General features: G+C 39.8%; 1 protein-coding gene across 1 annotated transcript in view; it reads left to right on the top strand.

Moving 5' to 3' along the window:
- The window catches only part of SPAG16 (sperm associated antigen 16), a 932,486-nt gene that overhangs the window by 496,944 nt on the left and 408,832 nt on the right, over window positions 1-26,710 (top strand). Inside the window, 1 exon segment of the mRNA XM_030210425.1 lies at window positions 9,878-10,004. Coding sequence (XP_030066285.1) covers window positions 9,878-10,004 — 127 coding nt within the window.

Genomic DNA, 26,710 nt, shown 5'->3' with positions numbered 1-26,710 from the left:
TCAAATTTGTTTCCTGTGGAGAGAGTAATGCATTGCCCCCCCCCCCCCCGGCTATAGCCAGCTCTGCAATTTTGGGGGGGGCGCCGAGGTGGACGGGGGGGCGCAGTGGTGGACGGGGGGGGGGGGGCCCAGGTGGACTGGGGAGAGAGCCTGTTGTTAAAAATTTACCAGCACACCACTGCTGTTAAGTAATATTTTTAATCATGTCTTTGGGGTGTGGGTGGGGGTCAGTGACCACTGAGGGAGTAATGGGGGTTACCCTGATTCCCTCCAGTGGTCATCTGGTAATTTAGGGCATGTAATTTTCTGGATCACTCCAGAACCTTTTTTAAAAATCAACATTATATTGGCCACCCTCCAATCTTCAGGAACTATGGACAATTTTAACAACAGGTTGCAGTTCACTAATAGCAGATCAGCTATTTCATTTTTGAGTTCTTTCAGTACCCTGGGGTGCATACCATCTGGTCCAGGCTATTTAGTACTCTTTAGTTTGTCGTTTTCACTCAGTACCTCTTCCCTGTTCACTGAGATTTCTTTCAGTTCCTCTGCACTGTCACCCTTGAAAACCATTTCTGGTATAGATAGATCTCGTCATCTTCTTCAGTAAAGACCAAAGCAAAAAATTCATTCAGTCTCTCCGCTATGGCCTTGTCCTCACTGAGCCCCCCTCTTGCTTCTTGATGATTTAACGGTTCCACAGATTCCCTCACAGGGTTTTTGCTTCTGATATACCTGAAAAAATGTATTACTGTTCCCCCGATATGCAAAATCATTTAACCGGCCAGGATTGGTACCTGACCAGTTAAATGCACCATAACTGGCTATCCATGAATTTTCAGCAGGACATGGATGGCCATGACCTGCTGAAAATGTGTGGTTAGTGGCTATCAGCCAATTATATCGCCCGATATAACCGGCTATCCACTGATTTTCAGCTCAACTTTGGCAGTCATATTTGGCGCATAAATATCAGGCCTATCTTTGGGCGGTTCAAACTTAATTGTCCAGCACTGAATAACGGCTTGGCTGGTTAAGTTTGAACAGGCCAAAAATAAACCAGATATTCAGTTTCAGTCACCGGAAATGTCTAGGTTCAGCACCGACAGCGGGAGCTAGCTGGGCTATCTCCTGCGGTCTGATTATCGGGCCCTATGAGTTTTTGCTTCTTTGGAAAATTTCTCTTCATATTTTATTTTAGCCTTCTTTCTCAGTGCTTTGCATCTAACATACCAGGGCTTATGTTGCTTCTTATTTTCTTTTGGATCCTTTTTTCATTTTCTGAAAGATGTTCTTTTGGCTCCACCTTTTAACTATGCTGGCTGTCATTTGTTCTTCTTTCCCCTTCCCCTTCCCCTTCCCGTAAATCCAGACTATCAGCTGAAATTATAAAGTTCATCCCTTTTTTCTACTACATTTCTTTTCCCTTGTAGCAAATAATATAATTGAGATACTGCTATCGTCTCTGTTGATTATATATTCAGCATATCTTTCAATACATTGCCTAGTGTATCTCCAATGATAACATTCTCATTATTTGCAAATTAGTCAGTCTCCACAACTTCTAATTTCAAATTCAGGGAAAAACTATCCTTTCCAAAAGCCTCTTCAGACTTTGGTCCAGCAACTATCTTTGTTTCCAAATTACTTAATTTCCTGGAGTCTATATATGGCGCTCCAAATTGCGTGTGCAAATTTGGGTGCACACGTATTTTTCACACACAATTTAATTTAGTAATGAGCCAATTATCACCAGTAATTGGATACAAACATTTATTGGTGCTAATTGGCAACAATTTGGATTGATGCATGCATCTTGCTAAGTGCTACTCTATAAAGATGTGCAGGCAAATCTTACAGTGAGCGACTGAAAAGGGGGCATGGCCATGGGAGGGTTATGGGTGGGTGAAGGGTATTCACTAAAGATGCGTGCAATGTTATAGAACTTGGGGGTTCTGCACCTAATTTACACGTGAGGATTTTCACCAGGTTTCACTTGTTGTAAATCCTCATGGCCAAAGTTGGGCACGGATCCCAGTGCTACACACTATTCTATAAACAACACCCAACTTGGGGCACCATTCATAGAATAGCGCTCAGTGATATTTTATTTGAGGAGGAGTTCATATTTCCCAAGAGAGATTTTGATGTTAATGGGCGGGTCGGGGGTATTCCTTAAAGATTCATGCAGTATTATAGAATTGTGGGGTTCCACACCTAATTTACATGTGAAGATTTACACAGAGATTTCACTTGGTGTAAATCCTTATTCCCAAAGTTGGGTGCAGATCCCAGTGCTACATGCTATTCTATAAATAGCATCCAACTCAGAGCACAGTTTATAAAATAGCAATCTACATTTTTTTCGGTACCCAATTACTGAATCTAATCCAATGCAACTGCTTCCAGCTTTTTATCTTAAGCTTACAATTTCTGTGCAATCTGCCTTCAAAAGTCAGAAACTGGAGAAATAAATGACTGAAGGGAGCCTTTGATTCTCCTCACAGATGCACAAACATCCTCCAGGTTACCCATTTCCACAGTGAAAACAGCAATGGAAGGTCAGTAATAAAAGTAGAATTGACTTCAGCACCATATCTTAATGTCAAGCATCCTCAAAACATCAAATACAAATTTCATACAGATAACATAAAACATAAATCTTCAAGTAAAAATATGTACCAATCAAAAGCAAAATTGAAGGGGAGAGAAAATAGCATTAATAGTAAAACTTTAGTGATCGTTGTTGTATTCTAGCATTTACTGCTGGTTTTGATCTCCTCAGTAAAGGAAATGAGAGAGAGGAAAGATAATGAGATGCTGCCCAGTGAAAACATTCATAGACAAACAATAACAGCATAGAAATGGAAGAGCATTCTCTAGAAGGCACACTGAAATTGTGTTGGGAGAAGTAGGAAGAGAACTACGGGATGCATTTTATTGTGTGGCAACCACTAGCTGAGAGCAATGTTAAGGGGATTTGTGATATTTTTGCTGTTAGCATGTGGCAAACTGTGCATTAAGTCGTTTTTGTGTCTGAAGGCAGAGAGTGAGCATGAAAGGTATTTGATATTTAACACACTGCTCTTACTGCTCGCTAACTGCTGACATGGAGTTAATGCGGGACCACATAAGTACTGCCTCCAAAATAGGAGGAGCTAAGTAGTTCCATATTAACCAGGAGTAGGCACTGCAAGTTAGCACGAATGTTATCACACATTCTGCAATAGAAAAAAACGAGAATGCCCCCAATAGGTGCCATGATAAATATGCAGCTACCACACAGTATAATCCCATGTTAAGCCATGGTAACTAAAAATGTTAGTAAAAGGGCACTTATGAATATGGTAACATTATAGTTGTGTGTATGACCGCTCTTGCCAGCATAGAGAGAATTCTACTGGGTACAGTTGAAAACTGTTGAGCTAGGTCTGTTATGTGATTTTTATCAGAGCTGTGGGAGTTAGCTTTATGATGCCTTAAAATCTGTTTGGCACTGGAAGACTTTAGTGATCTGAGTATTGTTTTTTATACAGTTTTTACATTGCAACCAGCTTCTTGTAACAACCTCCTTCCCAATTATTAATTGCCTCCATTTTATAGTCATAGCTGAATTATGTCATCTTGATTACAAACTTCAGCAATTAAACAATAAAATATAATAATTCACTTATAGGAAAACTTATAAATATATAATAAAGCCTCACAAAGTTACCATCTTTATAAAGGTAAAATGTTTTCAAAAAGGAGATGCACCAGCTGTGACTTAGCTCTTAGGTCATGTTTGATGAAACTGAATTATAGTTCTGTGGAGATTTTGGAGTTGATTTTCAAAGTGATTTAACTGGTCAGAAACAGCTCCTGACTGGTTAAATCGCTTGTGTGCGGCTATCCGCTGATATTCAGCATCACGTGGCCCTTGTGGTAATTTCATTTTTGACGCGCATCTGCTACACGCGTCTAAAAAATAATTTTTATTTTCTGACGTGCATCAGCTATGCATGTTAAGTAGCATTCTACATACGTAGGTCATTACTGCCTAGTTAACGTGTGAGACCTTACCACTAAGTCAATGGCTGGCGGTAAGGTCTCAGACCCAAAATGGATGCGCGCCAATTGTTATTTTGCTGCACGTCCATTGTCAGCAAAAAGTTAAAAATGCCTTTTTTTACAGGTGCACTGAAAAATGGATCTGCGCATGCCCAAAACCCGTGCCTACACTACCACAGACCATTTTTCAGCACACCTTAGTAAAAGGACCACTTAACCGGTTAGTGCCACTGAAAATCACCAAAGACTACTACACTGAGAGTTGGCTATTTTGTGGGTGGTTCAGGGGATGGAGTCAGCACTTATGTGGTAAAGTGCCAGTATTCAGCACTTAACCACCTATGTTAAGCAGCCAAATTGGATGGCATAAAAGTCAGTTTTATCTTTATGTAGTGTCGCTTAGACAGTCAAATACTGAATATTGCACGTAACTGCTTAAGAGGTAACCGGCTGCATATACCCAGATATTCAATGCCGGTGCCTGGACATGGCCTGCGAATGCCAGCGCTGGCTAAAAAAAAACACTCACTGCCACCAGCTTTGTTTTTTTTTGTTTTGCTTGTTTTGACTTGACTTACATATGTTTCAGATTTACAGGACCTATATCAACATTTGTCTTTATTATAAAGGTAGCTGTCATTTTCTTGCATGCTTTATACAATTTTATCATGTAGAATGTTAAATTAAAAAAATATATTTATTTGTTATGGATTAAATAGCTTCATAACACAGCAATTCCATCAAAACTGTATTAGCCTCCAGAAAACTTTTCTCAGCTCTATTGGACTGCATCTGAGCTCCAGTGTGGTTAATAAGAAAAGCTGTAGGAGCTGTTTGAGCTGACTAGCATTGTGTGGATCAGAACAAAAATCAAATCCATAATTTCCTTTGTTGACAGCCCCCTAAAGAGAATATTGTAAGCAATTTCATTTAGCACAGTTAAGAGCTACTCAGCAGTCTTTCTCTGTCCAGCCATATCCAACAGCACTGAATCCTTATATTATTGTTATATCAGTCACAATCACAATAGCATGGAATGATGTTTTATGAAATCACTTACTGTAGATAATAGAAGTGAAGGTGAACTGTTTCCATATTTCCTTCTTTTAGTATCTATTTGTAATATATGACATATGAAATGCCAGTTGCTACTATCTTATGTATGGGAAGTATAGTTATTTATCAAATCATACTGGAGGCAATTGTGTGCTTTGCCCAAACATCCCCACCCACTGAAAGACTTCTTCTCTATGGAAAAGAGCCCACTAGTCTTTCTCTTATCCAGTAGAAAGAATGGCTATATATGGATGTCTTTAGTAAGTTTATCATCTACCAGAATTCCCTGAGAGAATCTTCAATGGCCAAGAGAAGAAGTTGCACTCCAAGATCCTACTAGTGAAAATTAATAAAACGTGTTTGATTCCCCTCAGATTATTCATGGTGACAAATTGATTTGTTTCCCAAACCATTCTCATTTCAAACAATTATTAACATAAATGTTACAGAAGAAAAAAAACATGTACAGTCTATTTATAGTCCAGTGGTCTACTAAGTGGATGCACTTCTATCCTGTCTTTACAAGTATTGTGTAGAACGGTGATCAATGCCTGCCTCTGTCCCAGACATTCTTCAAACTCCAGATAGTAATACAAAAGCCTGTTTCTAGTACTGATAAATGTCCATGTGATTCCAAGCTACTCAGTTAAATCAATAAAATGATTTTTACCTGGTCATCCATAAATCACTCTGGATCTCCCTCCACCTCCAACCTCAAGCACAGCATTACTACTTTGACCATCTTGGATTCAGTTTCCAGAGGATGGTATCCGAGAAATCCCATCAACTAAAGGTCATTGTTGCTCTTACTCTCTTAGTTATATAAGACAGGTTAAGCTATGAAATTTGTTTCCTTCTCGCAATGTTTTTGGGTGTTGATATGTCTTTTTACCCTGGCTCATATGCCTAATAATAAGAATTATAATAATACTTACATTTTTATAGCTGTACTAGATGTATGCAGTGCAGTGCTTTAACTTTGTGCAGTACACGAGAGTATTTAGTGAGTACATAGTATATTGCCCTTTGTAAACTATGTTAATTATTTTAGAATTATTTTATAAGCATTCAGTTATAGAAATATTCTGATAGAGGTCAATATTTAGTAGAATAGCAAACACATAACTTTAAGCTGATAAACTATCTATTCAAAGTAATGAGACTGTTCAGTAGATTTGTGTATTCAAGTGTGAATGCTGAAAATGCTAGCATAACTGGATATAGACTGGGTAAATGTAACATCGGAACATGCTAGAGAGGTACAATTCCTTGATGAAATCAAGGACAACTTTATGGAGCAGCTGGTGCAGGAGCCAACGAGAGAAGGAAAAATTCTAGACTTGGTCCTTATTGGAGCGCATGATCTAGTGAGGGACTTTATGGTACTGGGGCTGCTTGATAACAGTGATCATAATATGATCAGTTTTGATATCAACCTTGAAGTAACTATACATAGGAAGTCAAATACATTAGCATTTAATGTTAAAAAAGGAGACTATGATAGAATGAAAAGAACGGTAAAAAAAAACTTAGAGGGGCAACTGAGAGGGTAAAAACTGTACAACAGGCATGGATGCTGTTCAAAAGTACCATCCTAGATGCCCAGGCCAAACATATTCCGTGAATTACAAAAGAAAGACGGAAGTCCAAAAGACAGCCGGTGTGGTTGAAAAGTGAGGTGAAGGAAGCTATTAGGGCTAAAAGAAACGCCTTCAGAAAATGGAAGAAGGAACCGTCTGAAAATAACAAGAAGCAACATAAGGAGTGTCAAAGCAAATGCAAGGCGCAGATAAAGAAGGAGTACGAAAAAAAAGCCTGCATTAGAGGCAAAAAAATATAGTAAAAAATTTTTTCAGTATATTAAAAGCAGGAAGCCGGCAAGAGAATCGGCTGGGCCGCTGGATGACCGAGGGTTAAAAGGGGCGATCAAGGATGACAAAGACTTAGTGGAGAGATTGAATGAATTCTTTGCTTCTGTCTTCACCAAGGAAGATTTGAGTGGGATACCAGTGTCGGAAATGGTATTTCAAGTGGATGAGTCAGAGAAACTTACTGAATTCAAAGTAAACCTGGAGGACGTAATGGGGCAGTTCAGCAAACTGAAGAGTAGCAAATCTCCTCGACCGGATGGTATACATCCTAGAGTACTGATAGAACTGAAAAATGAGTTTGCGGAGCTAAAGTTAGTGATATGTAATTTATCCTTAAAATCGGCCGTGGTACCGGAAGATTGGAGGGTGGCCAATGTAATGCCAATTTTTTAAAAGGTTCCACGGGAGATCCGGGAAATTATAGACCGGTGAGTTTGACGTCAGTGCCGAGGAAAATGGTAGAGGCTATTAATAAAAACAAAATTACAGAGCACATCCAAGGACATGGATTACTGAGACCAAGTCAGCACGACTTTAGTGTGGGAAAATCTTGCCTATCCAATTGTCACGTTTCCCACGCTGGAACTAGGTTTGTGAGCCCTTGGACCACTGCCGAGGAGCGGTAGGCAAAACCACCCCACACCAAAGGCAAGGCAGAACTCTGAAAAACAGTGAGACTTCACCTGCACCTGGCCACCTTTCACCAAGAGTTGAGCTCCTGGCTGCAAGTGGCTGGCAGGACTTATAGGACAGGGCAGAACAGGATCCCAACAAGGCTGCACAGGGACTAAGGGTCAGAGGGGAAAGGAATAAACAGGGACCGCAGGGCAAGGAAAGAAAAAGCTAAAGGACAAGACCGAAAGCTGTAAGCAGCCACTAAAACAGGGAACAAAACACTGAATATCAAGACACAGAACTAAAAGCTGCAGAGCAGCCACTAGGACACAAACAGACAAAGACTAAACACAAAACTAAAACCCAGAGACAAGACTAGCAAACAAACAATAACCTAATCTAACTACCCACAGACTAACTAAAACAGACAAGAATCAGAACCAGAAACCAGATTGAGCAGAAGTGCAAACAGCACCCCAACAAACCTCAGGGCCTTTCTTTCATAGTCTCTTATAAAGACTCATTCATTGTAGGTTTTCTCAGTCTGTGCTTACTCTTTAGCTGTTCTCACCCACAACACATCTGATTGAATTTTTCCAATCATAACCTCTAAATATCGTTTTTTTTCTCTCTGTATGTCTTGTCTATTTGGTTTGACTAGGCTGTAAGCTCCAAGGAGCATGAACTGTTACATGCATGGTTCTGTAAAGCTTTTTGTATACCTTATAACACAACACATATAATATTAATAAATAATACATATTCAAAATCTGGGAATCACATTCACCTACAAAGCTATTCCTCTAGTGACAATTTGTATTTTCTCTACTATAGTGAATAAATCTTGGGATAAAGATTTCCTGTCTGATGTGCTGTTTTCTACCACCACATTGGATTTTGTGGATCGTCTGCCCTGTTGTTTCTTTGGACAACCTGCACAGTGCCAAAGCGGTCAAAGGGCATATTCAGTGGCAGTGTGTGGTTCTGCTGCTGAATATCTGAGGATGGCCCACTGAGCGGGGTTTAAGTGGGCAGGAGTCTCTCCTGACCCTTTAAACCTGATTGAATATCTATCCCAAACTCTTTACTGGGTGATCTAACAGCAAAAATAGAAAAAACATAGGCCTTTCCTACTGTTTCTAGAGAAACTCATAGAAGGCAGAAAGAATTTCTTTTGATGAAACAAGGGGCCCTGTGTACTAAGCTGCGCTGTAGGTGCACTAGCATTTTTAGCACGTGCTAAAAATGAGCACACGCTAATGTTAGAGACACCCATAGGAATATATGGGTGTCTCAGCGTTAGTGTGTGCTAAATTTTAGTGTGCTCTAAAAACATTAGCGCATCTTAGTAAACAGGGCCCCAGATGTATTGTAAATAGGTGCCTTATTCTTTCTAAAATTTCCTCATAAATGCATGGTTAAATATCAGTTTCAGAAATATTTTTCTTCCTTCTCAATTATCTACTTTTCTGGCAAATTACCAGTGGTATTTTCAGATAGAACCCCTATTAATGCCAAATAAGTCTCCAATAATTTAGTTTCTGTGTTTCAACTTGTTAGCAGGGACCATTTCTTCTTATCTCCTTTGACTATTTGATATTCCCCCAATTATTGTGAACTTCATGGGTATATTTCTTTAGTAATTTTTGGGAAATCCTCTTTATTGTACAAGTGATTTTGTTTGGTTAAAGTATATAAAATGTTGCATAAATTAAAAAAAAAAAATGAAAAGAAAAGACAAAAACTATTCACTTCACAGGAATGAATTCAGTTTATGATAAAACTTTCTGAATCATTGAAGCTTTGGTCTCTTTCTTCTCTGAAACTTAAGCCTTCAGTCTTTGAAGGTGTAGATCCTCTCTCTTTTCTGGCTGAAACAAAATGCATTTCTGTTCAAGCAGATGGATCTTATCTTCTTGACTGGTAGAGTTGATCCTTTAGTCCTTGAAACTTCTTTCTCTTCTGGATGCACCGTACCTGGAAATTGCAAGTCAAAGTTTCCAGACACAAAATTACATCTCCTTTTCCTCTTCAAACATTTTAAACGCTTCTGTTTTTGAGCTTTGCAAAATCTCATCACCTTGACTCTTAGAAGCTTTTTTCTGTTCGTCCAGTTCACCTTGAGTGTTAACCCTACCCAGGAAGGTTTTCAGATTTGTATTTGAGGTATTCTTACCAGAATTTTAAATTTATAGAAACTTTCAAAGTTTACTGTTTTCTTTGTCAAATTTTTAAAGATATTCAGAATGGTTCAGGAATGGTCAATACCTGTATTTTTTTTCTAGTGAAAGATGTAGATACACCATGCGTGGTCATATGGATTCAGTCAACAGCATTGAATTTCTTCCGTTTTCAAATACCATCCTTACCAGCTCTGCAGACAAGACTCTGTCTTTGTGGGATGCCAGAATGGTGAGGACAGAAACAAATTGGATCATTATATAATTACATTTATTTGTTTCCATTTATTCTCTAACTTTTCAATTATTATTTATTATTATTTGTTACATTTGTATCCCACATTTTCCCACCTTTTGCAGGCTCAATGTGGCTTACATATAACCGTTAACGGTGTTAGCTGATTACGGTTTGAACAAATACATAGTATGAATGAATACACAGTGATATTGTGGTATAATGAGGTATATGTATGGTAGGAAATAGTTGGGGGGAACTTAGAGAGGGAAAGGGGGAAGAAGAGTCAGGTAATGTCTGTTGCAGTCTTTGGTTATGTTGTGTCGCAAGTGACCAGTATTTTCACAAGAAAAACACAAAAGGCAACAGTCTACTTGCTACATAAAAGTCTGTTATAAAAAGTAGACCGATACACATATATAAAAACAAAGAAATAATTTATTCAAACCAAGATAAAAGCAGTACCCAATATAGGACCCTATTAACAAAGATGTGCTAAAGCTGGCCTTGACAAATGTTCTTTGGATTAAAGAGCACAGCCCAAAAACTTTAGGGACCATCTCCCTCTTCCCCTCCACTACATTGTCTCCACTAAAATTGAGGAGAGGAAGAGATGTGTTTTGAGGTCTGCTGTAACTCCTTTAGGGCTTGATGTACTAAAGACATCCAAGGAAAAGAGAAGACTTAGTAAAACAGACCCTTAATGCACCCCTGCATGCCACTGGCAAAAAGTGCACAGCCAGCACCTCCACAGCCTCCAGCCTTTGTTTCTGTTCCCACTCTGTTGTTACTACTCTTGATCTCTTTCTATACTTTATCATCACCTGTGTCTATTTTAACCTCTTCTTCCCCATCACTTTCCTTCCTCCCATAAAAAAGACACTCCCCAGCCCCTAACCCTTGACCTCACCCCACTCCAACACAGATAGCATTCACCACCCAGCAAGCCAGTCAGTCCCTCCTCAGCTAGCCCTCAACACCCATGAAAGCACTGAGCCACCCCCTAACCAGATAGGCCTCATCACCCAGTATTTTAGTCAGTCCCTTCTTGGCTAGCCTTCACCACCAAGGAAACCAATCAGCCACTTCTATACCAGCTATCCTTCATCACTCAGGAAACCAATCAGTTACCTCCCAGCCCAGCTAGTCCTCACCACCCAGCAAGCCACTTTGCTACCCCCACAACTCCTATCCTGGCGAGCTATTCACCAACCCCCTTAGAGCCTACCCCAGAAAGATAGTCATTGACCCCCACCCCGAGGTCCTATCCTAGCAAGCCAGTCACTGACCCCCACCCCCAGGCTCTATCCTCACAAGCCAATCAGCCTGCCTGCTTCCCCCCCCCCCCCCACCCCTCCATCAAACCAGACACTCTTCTGTCTGAGACACGGAAGCAGGAACTTCCTCCTCCCTGCACTGTGCAGCTCTATGTGAGTCTGAACTCTTGCACCGGTCTCCAGTTTTCAAGTGTTATGAGACCAACTCGAGAGTTCCTACATTGTGTGTCTCAAATTTCACACAGAAAAAGTGCAGGGAAGAGGACGTCGCTGATCTAGTGGTTAGTGTGATAGTGGGACACAAAAATTCCAGGTGCCAGCAAGAAATTTCTAGTTGTTGTAGCCTGGGATTTGTAGAGCCTTGTGCTAAGGTTTTGCAATTACTGTATAGTATTAGCCAGAATTAACAAGTGATAATTGAAAAACCTCAGTGTTAACTGTTGGGGACAATTGCATTTTGAGATAAGTGCTTGTTTTGATAAATTGCTATATGCAGATTATAAATGTTTGTTGGTATAAGGCACATTTAAAAAATAAATTTGGAGATGGAAGTTTCATAAATTTAAGCCAAAGCACTGTTTTGACCTGATGAAGAGGCCAAGAGGTGAACCATAATTGGTAGGCTCATTTGAAATGAGTCGCCGCTGAGGAGTCATTGTGCTTTTGTTATAAAGTTTATTAACCAAGAATGTAGTCCCTGCTCATTCCTCACCCCAAAAATGACACTTATTTAATTGAATTAAGCTCACACTTTTTCAGTAGTAGCTCAAAGTGAATTACAATCAGGTACACTAGGTATTTCTTTGTCTCCAGAGGGCTTACAATGTATGAGCAATGGAGCATTAAGGGCGGGATTCTATAAATACTAGCATAACTGGGTACATATGCACATATGTGCTTAGACAAAGAGCACTATGCTAGTCATAGAGCTGGTGTTTTGCACCTATGTTCCATTTATGTACATTAATTAGTGTTTTACACATGAATATGGTTTATTTAAAAAAAACTTTGATGGCTTGTGGAATAACCTTCCTTTGTATATAACAACTGAGCCTTTGTTAAAAAAACTTTAAGATAGCACTGAAGAATTATTTTTTTTTTCATTTAGTGTATTTCTGGGTTAGCAGATCAGTTGTACCTGAAGAGAATGTAGTAGTTATGCAGCTATATTTTATCTTTTTGGTGTGATTGTTGTCTTTTCTATGGTTTTTTTTGCATCTTTTATAGAATAGTGTTGAGCTTATACAAGTGCAATAAGCATGCAAATGGCTCTTAAATTTAGGTGCCAAGTTATAAAATGTGGGGAATAAAGGTCCATTTTCCATAGGTTGTTAAGAGAAGAACTGGAACATCAAGGGAGGAATTTCCAGTTTATATTGTTAACAGTTCTGCCAATACTTTATAAAATGTTCTGCCAAATTTAGAGCCTTTTGGAAAATACATAGGACATTGGCAAAAGTGCATGTATTTACTGGCATGTATAGGAGAAGCAGCAATATTGTCAAACTATGAAAATGGACCTTTATTCCCTTTGGAATGGAGTGGAGGAGTAGCCTAGTGGTTACTGCAGTGGACTTTGATCCTGGGAACTGAGTTCAATTCCCACTGCAGCTCCTTGTGACTCTGGGCAAGTCACTTAACCCTCCATTGCCCCTGGTACAAAATAAGTACCTGAATGTATGTAAACTGCTTTGAATGTAGTTGCAAAAACCTCAGAAAGGCGGTATATCAAGTCCCATTTCCCTTTCCCCCTTTCCCTCATTCTATAACTTGGCACCTAAATTTAAGAGCCATTTGCATGCTTATGTTGCACTTGTATAAGCTCAGCACTATTCTATAAAATATGCCAAAAATATATATAGAAAAGATAACAATCACACCAAAAAGATCAAATATAGCTGCATAACTACTACTTCTCTTCAGGGCTGCATGAAGACATCACTTCTCTGCAACAGTGACACCATATTTGGCTTTATAGCACAATCCGGACTTTCCCTCGGGCCCCGTATTCTGCAGTTTTTACCTGTTGGAGAACATTGAGAATACATTACTTATCACAATTACTCACCGAAGATGGGAACTTGCAACCTTTTGACAACTTATGTGCCAAATATTCCTTACAACCATCAGATCGCTTTGCATACTTACAACTAAGGCATTATGTCTGGGGCTTACCATGGACAGAGCTGTGCGAGGATGTTCAAGAGACTTTGAATAAAGCACTTACTCTCAGCTCCCAGAACTGAGTACCTTTGTCTTATCATCACAAGGACTCAATGGCAGACTTGAATTATACTCGATTGGCAAAGCATTGGTCTGAGGACATAATGGTATCAATTACATTGCAACAACTCCAGGGTTCTTTGATTTCGGTGTACTGCTGCACATCTAATGCCTCCTTGTGGGAATTACAATACAAATTTATTTTACCACATCGAGCATGACAGGTGGCTTTTGTACCTGCTTTGTGGAAACATGCGTAAAATTTACGCGCAGATCCAGGTGACTAAAAATGCACATATAAATTTTAATTAATGCCAGTTAGCACCAAGAATTGATTATTAGTACCCAGTAATCAGCGCTAATTGGCTCATTCAATTAAATTGCACTTGCAAATTAGGCACGTGGCCAAATTTGCACATGCAATTTTAAGCACCATTTATAGAATTTGGGGGATAGTGCCTGAATATTGCCATTATCCAGATAATTTTTGAGTCTGTCCCTAATGCACAACTATACAGATAGTATAGGCCATTTAGCAATTTAAATGGTGCAATACTGTCTTTTTAACTTTTGTAATTCTATGAATAAGCTTTTGAAAGCAACACTGGGCCTTCAGGATTGAGCTAATCGATGTTCTTTTTATTGTGAAAATGTCCCGACACGGGCCATGTTTCGGCATACTAATGCCTGCCTCAGGTCAGAAAATCCTAATTATGATTACCCTAGAAATATGGGTTTGACCAAACAGTCAGGTTTTTTGCACCTACAGCGTTTTTCTGAGCAAGCAGACTCTACATATGTTAGAGGCACTGCTTCCTGACTATTTGGTCAAACCCATATTTCTAGGGTAAACATAATTAGGATTTTCTGACCCCTGAGGCAGGCGTTTGTACGCTGAAACACGGCCCGTGTCGGATCATTTTCACAATAAAAAGAACATCGATTATCTCAAATCCTGAAGGCCCAGTGTTGCTTCTTTTTTGTTCCTGTACTATTTTGTGTGCTGTTTTACCCTTTCTTTTGTGACTATGAATAAGCCTTTACCATCTGCCAGTGAATGAACAATTGAATATGGGTCCAACTGTCTCCATTTGTCATCCAGTGTTGCCCCTTCCTTCATGGTTCTATCACAATTTATCTGAATAGAACCTTTTTAAAGGCATCATGATCTCTCTACTTCTTTCTGATTCTTCAGATAATCAGTCCACATCCCATAGGTTGGGAGCTTGAGCTATAACAGTTTCCCTTTATTCCCAACTTTTGGATATCTATGGCTAGATCTCTCTCTAGCTTCTCCCTCTGAGATGGACGTCTATAGACAACACCTGTATGGATGTAAGTGACATCTTTTTCCAAGATAGTACAGCACTTCCTACTTTCCACATATCCCTCCCACATTTCAATCACTTTTATATTATTCATGACATAAAGAGCTATCCTTCCTTCTTTTTGACTGACTGTGTCCCTCCTAAAGAGACTGCAGCCCAATATGGCTCATTGAACTATATCTGGGGGAAAACAGGTGTTAGGAGTGGCCACAACTAGGATTGGGGTTAGTGGGGAGACCACAAAAAGCGAGGTGTCACTGTCCTGGTTTATGGTGGTGGGTCCTAACCTGGTAGAGTACACAGCAGTGTGTCTTTGAAATGTGCCGTGGTTGTGTCCAGTGCTAGCAATGGCATGGACAATGTATAAGACTAGGAGCAGTCCCCCTCTTGTATGGAGGGGGGTTAGTGCCAGCGTAACAGAGGATTGGTGGTGCCTTTCTCAGACTTGGATGGAATGGGGAAGCTGAAGGCTTCAAGAAATCAGTTAGCTTAGCGGGGTTTGAAAAGATTTAGATAACTTCTTAAAAGAAAAGTCCATAAGGTTATTATTAAGATGGACTTGGGGAAAGTCCACTGCTTATTTGTAACATAAGCAACATAAAATGTATTGTACTATTTTGGGATCTTGCCAGATATTGGTAAACTGGATTGACCACTGTTGGAAACAGGATGCTGGTACTATAATAGACAAAACTCTAGTGAGGTAATTTAGAAACAATCGTGCTTCAACAGTGTTAAGGAGAAAAGCCCTCAGAAACCATCAGCACACGGCCGTAGGTTTTAAGCGATGTTATGATTTTTAATAATAACTATCGCTTAGGTTCTATCATGGGGCATAAAAACTCTCCAAAGTGTTAGAGTATAATTTTGCTCTACTATCTAAAGCGTTGGAGTATATGCTTACTCTTCTGCACCGCTTATGGTTACTGTTAGTATATTTCAAATAACCAGCATCAAAAAGCATGAAAAGGCACTTAGCTGTGTGCTGCTTTAAGAGGCACTCTCTGCTTAGCGTTCGATGGGGGCCACCGTTTCACCCTGAAAACAAGGATTCCTCAGGAACTGAGTGCAGAATGCTGATGCTGTGAATTTCAAAATGGAAAAGCTCAAAATCTAAAAAGATAGAAGAGCAAAATTATACTCTAACACTTTAGGGAGTTTTTATGCCCCATGATAGAACCTAAGCAATAGTTATTAAAAATCATAACTTCGCTTAAATCCTACGGCCGTGTGCCGATGGTTTCTGAGGGCTTTTCTCCTTAACACTGTTGAAGCACGATTGTTTCTAAATTACCTCACTAGAGTTTTGTCTATTATAGTATTAGGTTACCTATTTTGAATTCTAGTTCATACTGCATTTTGTTTGCTAATCTTCAAACAGGATGCTGGGCCTGATGGACCTTCAATCTGTCCCAGTATAGCAATGCTTATGTTCTTAAGAAAGAGTCAACAGTGGAGAAGGGGAAGATGCTTTTAGGCAATCCCTCGAACAAAGCTGTGATGTTAGCGCCTAGTCATGTCTATGGTATATGTCCCAGGCAGAGCAGAGAATCTATTTTGTGAGTAAGGCGGGAGCTGTGTGACTCAAAAGTCTAGACCCCTTGCCTTAAAATGCTCTAGATAGACGACCCAGTCAGGTATTTAATTGCTTGTTACTGTAAACTGTATGTAATTGCCTGCTATTGTGAATGCCTTTGCATATGTAAGTTGTAGAATGTTGTGGCCAAAATAAATTCCATTCTTCTTCTTGGACAGCTGGGTATATGTAATGAATGGTTTGTAATGAAAGGAGAGTGCAAGGTGCTGCCTGCCCAGTTTGTGCTTGCAAGTCTGGAGCTTTCTTGCTTAGACTGTAAGCATTGGTGCTCATTGCTTTCCAGTTGTTGCATGTTGGTTTGCTTACATGCTGTATGGCTTCATGGCTGGTCTTCTCATCCATTTGGTTGCAAATGAGTGAATTCCTGAGATGGTTTCTTTTGTTATTTTCCTCATTGTCATTGCGCTTTTGCTGAGGGTGTCATCACAGATTCATCTATTTCCAAAAACCACCCATGTCCTGTAATTTAAGAATCTAGCAACATGAATTGTTTGCTTAAAGTATTTTTTCCTAACACGGAAGGATTGTTTTTCTATATATTGCCTCATCTGCCTATATATCTCAAATCACCTTGTTTATACTGGGGTTTAAGCCACATAATGAGATTATCTGTATGATGAAGCATGTCCTCTCTGTTTCCATAAATAGTTGATACTTCTGAAAATTCTACAGTCATTTCCAAGCACAATTCTTTGTGCTATAAGGGTGCTGTTTCTGGCTATTTGTCTTGACTAGTTTTTAGAAGAAAATACACCTTCATCAGAAGAAAATGAATACAAATGTTGTATTTTGCTGTTCTGTTCTGACATGAGAAAGGGAATCTTAGCTCCCAAAAAGGTATTCAGGAATTGTACTGTTAGTCTAATAAAATATATCACTTTTTTTGTTATGTTTTTTTGTTATGTCTATCAGATCAGTGTGATGTCACCATACTTTCAGGTTTTTTGATTAACAACATGACAACAGTTTTATACTTTATTTCTCAAATGTAGGAATAAGTAAGTTAAGGGAATTTTAAAAGACACATTGTTTTTGTTGAAGAATGGAAATTAGACATGAAAAAGCCCTCCGGCAGATGAGATTTTTCTTATGCCAGTCTTGGTGAAGTAGCAGAGTATAAAAGCTGATATAGCCTACTAATCAACAAGAAACTTTAAGTTTAATGGAAGTCTTTATATACCACCCTTCAGCCAGGCCTACAGAGCAGTCAACAATAGTAAATTGTGGGAAACAAAAAATAGAATAGTTTTGTTACATAATATAGAAAAGTTAGAAAAAGAGGGAGCCATGATCAGATAGAAATACAATAATTATGATACATAAGAGAGAATGTTAGAAGAGGTTAAGAGTATGGTTCAGGAAACCTACAACTGGAGTAGCCCAAATGCCTCAAGCCTCTATCCAGTACATCATGGTGAGGTCAAGTAATTGCAGCCTATGCTGCACTAACATGAGTCATAGTAGACCTTCTCAAAAAATAAGAGGTTGGTAATCAAAGTGAGTTGACTGATCATAAGAGACTCTTATCTGGTTAACTAATGCTGGCCAGGCCCTGAGGGAATATTCAGCAGCACTTATAGAATATCTCCTCCAACCATTAAAGCTGAAACCAGCTATTATGTGGGCCGACTGGGGAGAGTTGGCATTAAACTGGATAAGTAGAGAGATTCAGCGCTTAACCAGTTAAGGTAACCTGCCAAATAGGACTTTGGCTGGTATAACTTAACCGGTTAAGGGGGAAAGTTATTAACGTGAGGTAAAAGATAAATTTTTATTGTACCAGGATTTACCATGATTTACTGGAAGTGATGCTGTGAGAAGACTTCCAGAGAGAGAGAGATCTTCATTGGTAAGAATTTGCTGGGAAATTGTTAGTAAAACTTGGGGAAAGGTAGACTTAGAATTAAATAGGTAACCTCAGGGACTTTATTTTAAGTTACTGTGCTTACTTAGCAAAAGAGTTTAAGGAATCGTTTTTCTTAGCATATGTGGAGGGGCATATTCGAATGGGGTGCCCAAGTTTTCATGAGGGCATCCTCGCAGGACGGCCCCGTAAAGGGGCGAGGCAACCCGTATTATCGAAACAAGATGGGCGTCCATCTTTTGTTTCGATAATACAGTCGGGGAAGCCCAAATCATGAAATTTAGGTAGACCTTAGAGATGGTCGTCCCTGGTTTTCGGCGATAATGGAAACCAAGGACGCCCATCTCTAAAGCGACCAAATCCAGGCCACAGGACACCAACCAGCCAACCCAGGGGGCACTGCAGTGGACTTCAGAAAAAGGTCCCAGGTGTATAGCTCCCTTACCTTAGGTGCTGAGCCCCCCTAACCCCCAAACCCACAACTGTACACCACCACCATAGCCCTTAGGGATGAATGGGGGCACCTACATATGGGTACAGTGGGTTTGTGGTGGGTTTTAGAGGGCTCACATTTACCACCACAAGTGTAACAGGTGGGAGGGGATGGGCCTGGGTCCGCCTGCCTGAAGTACACTGCACCCACTACAACTGCTCCAGGTACCAGCATACTGCTGCGATGGACCTGAGTATGGCATTTGAGGTTGGCAAAAAAGTATTTTAAACTTTTTTTATGGTGGGAGGGGGTTAGTGACCACTGGGGGAGTAAGGGGAGGTGATCCCCGATTCCCTTCAGTGGTCATCTGGTCAGTTTGGGCACCTTTTTGATGCTTGGTCGTGAAAAAAAATGGACCAAGTAAAGTTGCCCCAGTGTTCGTCAGGGACGCCCTTCTTTTTTCCATTATCGGCCGATGACGCCCATCTCCTAAGCATGCCCCAGTCCCGCCTTCGCTACACTGCCAACATGCCCCCGTGAACTTTGTCATCCACATGACGGAAAGCAGTTGAGGGCGCCCAAAATTGGCTTTCAATTATGCCGATTTGGGCGACCTTGCGAGAAGGACGTCCATCTCCCGATTTGTGTCGGAAGATGGGCGCCCTTCTCTTTTGAAAATTCACATGAAAGTCTCTTTTACAGTTCTATAGCATTTAAGGGAGGTATTTTACAGTTACTATAGTATAAAGCACAGGTAATAGAATTTAGGCTTTAATTCCCGCCGAAACACCCCTGGCCTAATCTCTGATTTATAGGCCCTTGAATCAGTTAGGTTTTCCACGTGCTGAGCAAACTCTGTTATTGTAGATGTATTTAGGTGGCTGGCAGCCATTCAGCCTAATTTAGAATCAGAGTTATAGCAATCACATTTACAGTACTGCATGTGTCTAGTAGCACCATAGAAATAAAATGTAATAGTAGTAATTGTTTTGTAAATAACCAATTGTATAGAACAAGCCAACAGGATTACATAACTCATTTTAAATGACACATGAAAAAATGGACAGCTTTTATTAATCTCATTGGCATTTCCCATCACATTCAGTATCTGACTATCTCTAACAAAGATTTGTTATTTGTCTGTTATATAACATTTTTCTATAGTTTCATCCCATTCCTCATCTTGTAAACATGCCAAAAAGGAAACAAATGCCTTTGAAATAAGGTAATTACTTTTCTCTTCCTTTAATTTCTTAATTAACTTTTAATCTGCACTGTTATGCAGGGAGTTTCTTAACACTGAATGTGTCTAAAAGAGAAAGATTTAAATGATTTAGATAAACATCTGCCAAGCAGAATCGCATAAAATTGCAAAATGTGAAAATTAGTGAGTGGCTGCCTTCACTTGCTGACAGGAAGCAAGATTATGCCAGCTTTTACCAACATGATTCTGAACTCACATATACATGATTCAGATTCAATAATACAACAAAAACACCTATCATGTATTAAAATCCATTAGAACATCCCTATCTTATATAGTTATTTGGATATATGTTATATAAAATATCCACATTCATTTAAGGCAGCATGTATAGATAAATGGAAATTCTGGTGGTTATTATACTAATGCCTGTGTTTTCCACAGAAGAAAGGTCCCAGGAAACAAGTAGACAAGCGATCCGCTAGTCCTAAAAGGAAAATAGTTGTCCCCATTCATTTTTTGATGTTTATCAATATAGTATGTAACTTTGCATATTTTTGGAAATGCGCTTTTTTGTATAACTATGTATTCATTTATTTATATTTGCTGTTTGATGTAATTATTGATTTATTAATTATTTCCTACGATCTAATACTGATGTTGTTTATATATCTATATTATGGTTCTATTATGAATTTATGTGATTTTGTGATACTTGTTTATGGTTCTATTTGTTTTAACAGTAATGTTTTGCCCAAAGCATCCTTTGCTGGGCAAAACATGGCCAGGTCAGACTTGTTTTTCAATATTTGATTCTCCAGTAAAAATCCTTTATCCTCCATTAACTGTATCTGCTTCTACAACTATCTTGTGTTTTCCATTGTATAGTCATACATATTATAAATTCACTAGGTTGTAGATATTTGGGAAAGGGGAAGAGATTTGATATTGATATTTATTTATTTATTTGGATTTTGCTTACCCCTTTTCAGTAGTAGCTCAAGGTGAGTTGCATAGAGGTACATTGCCTTTCTGTGATTACAGTAGCTTTGTGTATGGTTTGCACTTACCTATGTGCTAAAAAATATAAAATAATGTTTAGGGGTGGAGAGTAGGCGTGCACAGTGCTAATCGGTTAATGCGGATGCATTGCCATGCTCTAACCAGTTAGCACTTGGTTAACACGTGAACCCTACTGCCTAATAAATAGGTGGTAGTAAGGGCTCCTGCGCTAATGGCCACGTGGAACTTAGACCCTTTACTCAACACTTGAGGACACAGACACTTGAGGACACAGGACATATAGTATAAGTGGCACCATCCCTTTTCCCTTCTTTTTATCTGGAGGGAAAGTTACATAAGGTACAACATCTTTCTGAAGCTAAAGATCTATTCTTTGCCAGCACAACCTCCTTAACCATCAACAGCTGTGCCTCAAGTATGCCCAAAATGGCAGTGACCCACAGAAAGAGACGTCTGAAACGACAGCAGTCGGGTACAGCTTTGCAGAGACCTGTGCAGGCCTCAAAAACATAAAATGCACTTTGGTGCCTGGATTGTTCTTTACAACTTCCATCAAAGGCTGGAGTCCATCACATGGACCTTGAGGCCTCAATTTTTGCGGGGCTGCTGCCCTATTGGGCGTCAGTGGACTTTCTTTGATTTATCAAATAGCCGGTAGGCCAAATGGAGGATCCTGTGTTTGGTTCTGGACTTTACCATGTGCAGGTTGTGTTACATTACATGTTGTTGGTTTATCTTCTGGGGGTCACTTCCTCACTATGACACCCTATGATGTTGTGTGCAGGGTTGACATATCTGGTCTTGGGGAGTTGGATGGGGGGATTCATTGGGGGTTATTGAGGGATGGGGAGGGAGGATAGTGAGAGGGTTTAGCAGGAATTTTAGCGCAATCTCTCAGGGAAATCAGGTTGACTTACAGATTTTAGTGGAGCAGTTATTTTGGTTTTTAGATTAGCCCTATGACTGATCTTACTTTTTGACATTAATTGCCAAGGGCTTAAATTCACCCATGAAGTGGCAGCATTTGTTCAAGGAACTAACGTGCCTGAAAGCAGATGTGGGTTTTATCCAAGGGACTCACCTGCTAACTGCTCACGAGAAATATTGACACACAAAACATACCTTTGTCTTTATTTTGCATCCAGTTGCTGTAATTGGAAGAAGAAGGGGGTAATGGCAGCTCTATCTGCAAGGCTGCCATGACAGATTAAGAAGGAGATAAAGGATAAGGAAGGGTGCTACTTCTCTTAGTTATTACCCTTGGGTGTGATCTCTATACCTTGCTTAACGTGTATGCCCCGAATGAGAGACAAGGAGAGTTTTTAGCAAGCTTTTATCCTAGTATGTGGAGGGCCTGGAAACAGCCTACAATGCCCCAGATCTCCGTGGTATTCTGCAAGATGGATTTTATTCACCAGCTCTGTAAGCCTACAGCACTGAGGACTGGCCAGCTTATCCGATTCCATTGAGTGTGGGACTCATTCTGCCTGGAAACGGAATGTAGCTGGGCGAGATACTACTTGAACTTTTGGGTGCATGTTTAGATTGTCTGGCTTTCTGATGCCTACCACCTAACCCCCCCCCCCCCCGCCACATTTGTGAGTGTGTGTATGTGCATGTGTGTGTGTGTGTGTAGGAGATAGTAAAGGGGGGAAAATTGAGGGGTTTGGGGAGAAAGGGTTAGTTGTGGGGTTGATTTGTCGCTATTCATTTTTGGTTCGATGTTTTGCTGTATCACAGTTTTGACTATTTGTTGTTGTTTGTTTCATTGAACTGTAATAAACATAATTTTAAAAAATGATTAGGAAGAAAAAAAAATGAGCAAAAAGATAGGAATTGTTAGGCTGTTTCAAGCTGTCTTCCTCAGCCTCACTGGATGATATAGAACTTCTGGTATAGATAGATCTTCAACATTGTTTGATCTTGGTAACTATGGTTCTGTATGCAATGCTAGGGGCATAGAATTACAGAGCAGAGGTGACGCATGGAAGAATGAACTCCAAAGTGTTGATTCAAAATGTGCAAAATGCACAGATGGAATATGCAACCGGCCATCTTGTAAGGAGTATAGTGTTCTTTGGGGGACATGCAGACTTATGACAGTATGGGGAATACCAAGATGCAATAGTCTGAGTTAGTGCAGGAATTTTGTATTTGATATGGGATTGCATGGGAAGCCAATGTAGTTGTTTCAAGAGGGGAGTAACCTGATCTCATCTCTTTGTACGGCAGAAAATTCTGATAGCCATATTTTGCACTGATTGCAAACACCTAATAAGTTAAACTGCATAAACAATATTGCAATACATAGTAACATGTAACATAGTAGTAGACAGCAGAAAAAGACCTGCACGGTCCATCCAGTCTGCCCATCAAGATAAACTCATATGTGCTACTTTTTGTGTATACCCTACTTTGATTTGTACCTGTCCTCTTCATGGCACAGACCGTATAAGTCTGCCCAGCACTACCCCCGCCTCCCAACCACCAGCCCCGCCTCCCACCACCGGCTGTGCCAAAGCAAGAAGGGAATAAGGCATAAAGCAGATATTTTTTGTGAATTCTCATCTAGATAACTGTGTATACAGCGAAACTGCATCAGTACCCAGAAATACTTTCATTAGAACTGTTTTTCAAAGGGTAAATGATGATCTAGCACAATCCCGAAGTACTTGAATTCAGTAACTAGAGCACTTCTCAGTTGGGGCTACATAATGGAAGTGATCTGTTAGAAAACTATATGGCTATAGTTTTTTGCTGGTTTCAGGATCAGGCGATTATTGGCAAGGTCAATGTGAGATGGATCAGTGTAGTCGATCATGATTATGTCTGCATAACAGAAAGAATTCTGTGACCTTGGATAGGATAGTAAGGGAACTGAAGAAAATATTAAACAGCAACAGTCCCAGAACTGAGCCTTGTGGAACTCCACAAGAGAGAGAGTATATGGTTGAGGTTGAGGAGGGGCAGGTGACTGTAAATGTTTATCCTTGTAGAAATGAAGTAAACCAATTTAATACCCCCTCCCTGAACTATCTATTCCTGAGCAACTGTTGGTCAGAATACTTGAAGAACAGGATATTTCTCTCTACACCTTCAGGGTCTCTAAGGTGCTCCCAAGAGGCATCCATAACTAATGAAATCAAATTATGCCAGTAGGTTTTCTTACGAGAAGTCCTCATACTATGAAACTAACTTCCAAAAGGGCTATGTGTAATGCAAAATTCCATATGCTTCAGGAAGGAGAATGTCTGGCTCTTCTCCCAAGCCTACAATTGGTGAAGCAAATATCTAGGTAGTCACTCCAATCCAGATTAAGATATGGCAACAGAACTAGTTTGCTACATGCTCCTTTACTGAGCTTAGTAACGTCTCTTACTGTGCATTCACTTGTAGCTACTCTTTTTTGGCCTTTCTCCAGGACAAGATTAAGACATAGGCAAACTAGTCATGTGCCTAGGGACCAAATGTTTAGGAGGACCTTCTCAATGGCTCAGAAGACAAATATTTGCACTGGTAAGTTAGCTGCTAGAAGAAAGAGGAGCTTGAAAGGAAGAGGAAGAGGAACCAGAGACACCCCTGTGTGTACAGCTTTGTCTGTTCTCCCCACCTTCCTGCCTTGTCCTTCAGTTGGCAGGACAACCAGCAAGCAGTGCCATTTACCTGCTGTTTCATTATCTGCATGTTTTCCTCTACAATAAAAGCCATGTAGGAACCCCTTTATGAGAGTGTTTACTTTATGATGTAGGGCCCCAACATGCCTATTTGCCTAGAGCTCACCAAATGGTTAATCCTGCCCTGTCTATCCCAGCTCCTTTGTTGTACTCCATCTTACTTCTTTATATATTTCACCTCCACTCCTTCTCTTATTTATCTATTAGGGTGTTTTAATATGTTTTGTGCTGGCAGTATAAGCACACCTCTAACTATATGAAAGTTCTACTATAATTTAATGTATGTGTACCATTTTATGAATATTTTACTGTAAACGTGCTGTATACCACATTGGGTGGATTATTTGAAAAGATAATAAATAATTTCAAGTTTAAATTTACTGAATATTTGATATACTGCTCATCAATTTCTTATCTGCCAGTCTTCTTCATCCCTCGTCCTTGTACTTGTCATCTCTCACCTTGACTACTGTAATTCACTCTACACTGGCCTGCCCCTCTGTTCTCTCAAATGGCTCCAATTGGTACTATTGACAGCTGTTAAGTTATTGCACAATGTTCACCTCTTTGTCAATGACATCCCCTCCTCCACTCTGAACCTTGGCTTCCCATCTCCATTCACATCATTTTCAAAACTCTGCTTCTCGTTTGCAAGTCTAGGCCTCTCTTGGCACCTGCCTATCTTAAAGTTAACAGACTCCTCTTCTCCCTGATAACAATCTTCTGACATTATCATCCCCTGCTCAGCTTCACCTGTCTAGTACTTGCCACACAGCATTCCATTACAATGGGCCCAAACTCTGGAATGACCTCCCATTATTCATCAGGAATCAATCCTCCATTCCCGCTTTTAAGCAAACCCTCAAAGCTTACCCTTTTTCCCTTTTCCTTCATAATACAACTTGACTGCAGAATATAATTTCTTTTTCTTGCCTCTATCTCCTTTGGTCCCTCAATTTTATTGTATATTTGTTACCACTCAATTGTTGTTACTTTTATTATTGTGTAAACCACGTAGTTGCCTATGTGCAGGCCTTGCAGCGGTATATCAAGAATCCGAAAAAATAAATCAAATAAATGAATCAAATTTTAACTAAATAGGGATACGATACGAGAAGGTAAAGAAGGAAACTATAAGAAAAAGTAAATAAAGCAAAGCTTAATATTAAAATAGAATCATTGTGAGAGGAGTGATGGGATGATCATGATTCTTTCATTTCATTTTCAGAATCTCAGGGGGAATGCCAAGGGCAGTGGTTCCCAAACCTGGTCCTGGAGGCACCCCAGCCAGTCAGGTTTTCAGGATATCCACAATGAGTATTTATGAGAGAGATTTGCATACACTGCCTTCATTGCATTCAAATCTCTCTCTTGATTATTCATTGTGGATATCCTGAAAATCTGACTGGCTGGGGTGCCTACAGGACCAGGTTTGGGAACCACTGGCCTAGGGACATGAAATTAATTGAGGAAGGCACAAGGCTTAAAGTTTACCTTGGACGCTAAATACCCTTGCACTGGACTTTGTTACCACCACTGCTACTGTTCCCCACTGTTCACATAAAAGTGCTTTCCTTTCTCTCTTTTTTTTTTTTACTGACTGCCTCCTTTTTCTTCATCTTGAATGATTAAAATACCTCCTACACTAGTCAGCCCTTATTTTGAACCTGTGAGTAATCTCCTCCCTTGATTATTTTCTCAGCAGTCTTTCAGCTTCTACACTTGACTGACCATTTGAAAGAGTGAGGGTGGGGTGGCCAGTATGGTTCTGTTGTGCTTGCTCCAGTATAGTTATAAATCATTTTGAATATAATTTGTCCTATATCTGTCCAAAACTCCTAGGAAATTTTATATAATCAGTGCTTTAAAAAAGGATATTATATTGAGTAAGATAGAACTGATTCATCAACACAAAATCCCATAGTGCAACAAACATCAATAAGAAAGGGATTAGCTGCAGAGATTACAAATTAACCCCCCTGTTTACTAAGCCACTCTGGTGGCTGCTGTGCACTAATGCTGACACAGCCAATTCACTTTGAATGGGCTGTATTCGCATTGCCGCATGGCTTAGTAAACG

This window comes from Microcaecilia unicolor, chromosome 7, assembly GCF_901765095.1.
Source record: "Microcaecilia unicolor chromosome 7, aMicUni1.1, whole genome shotgun sequence".
Taxonomy (NCBI): Eukaryota; Metazoa; Chordata; class Amphibia; order Gymnophiona; family Siphonopidae; genus Microcaecilia; species Microcaecilia unicolor.
Note: the sequence above shows the minus strand (reverse complement) of the source record. Positions and strands in the feature narration are given on the sequence as shown.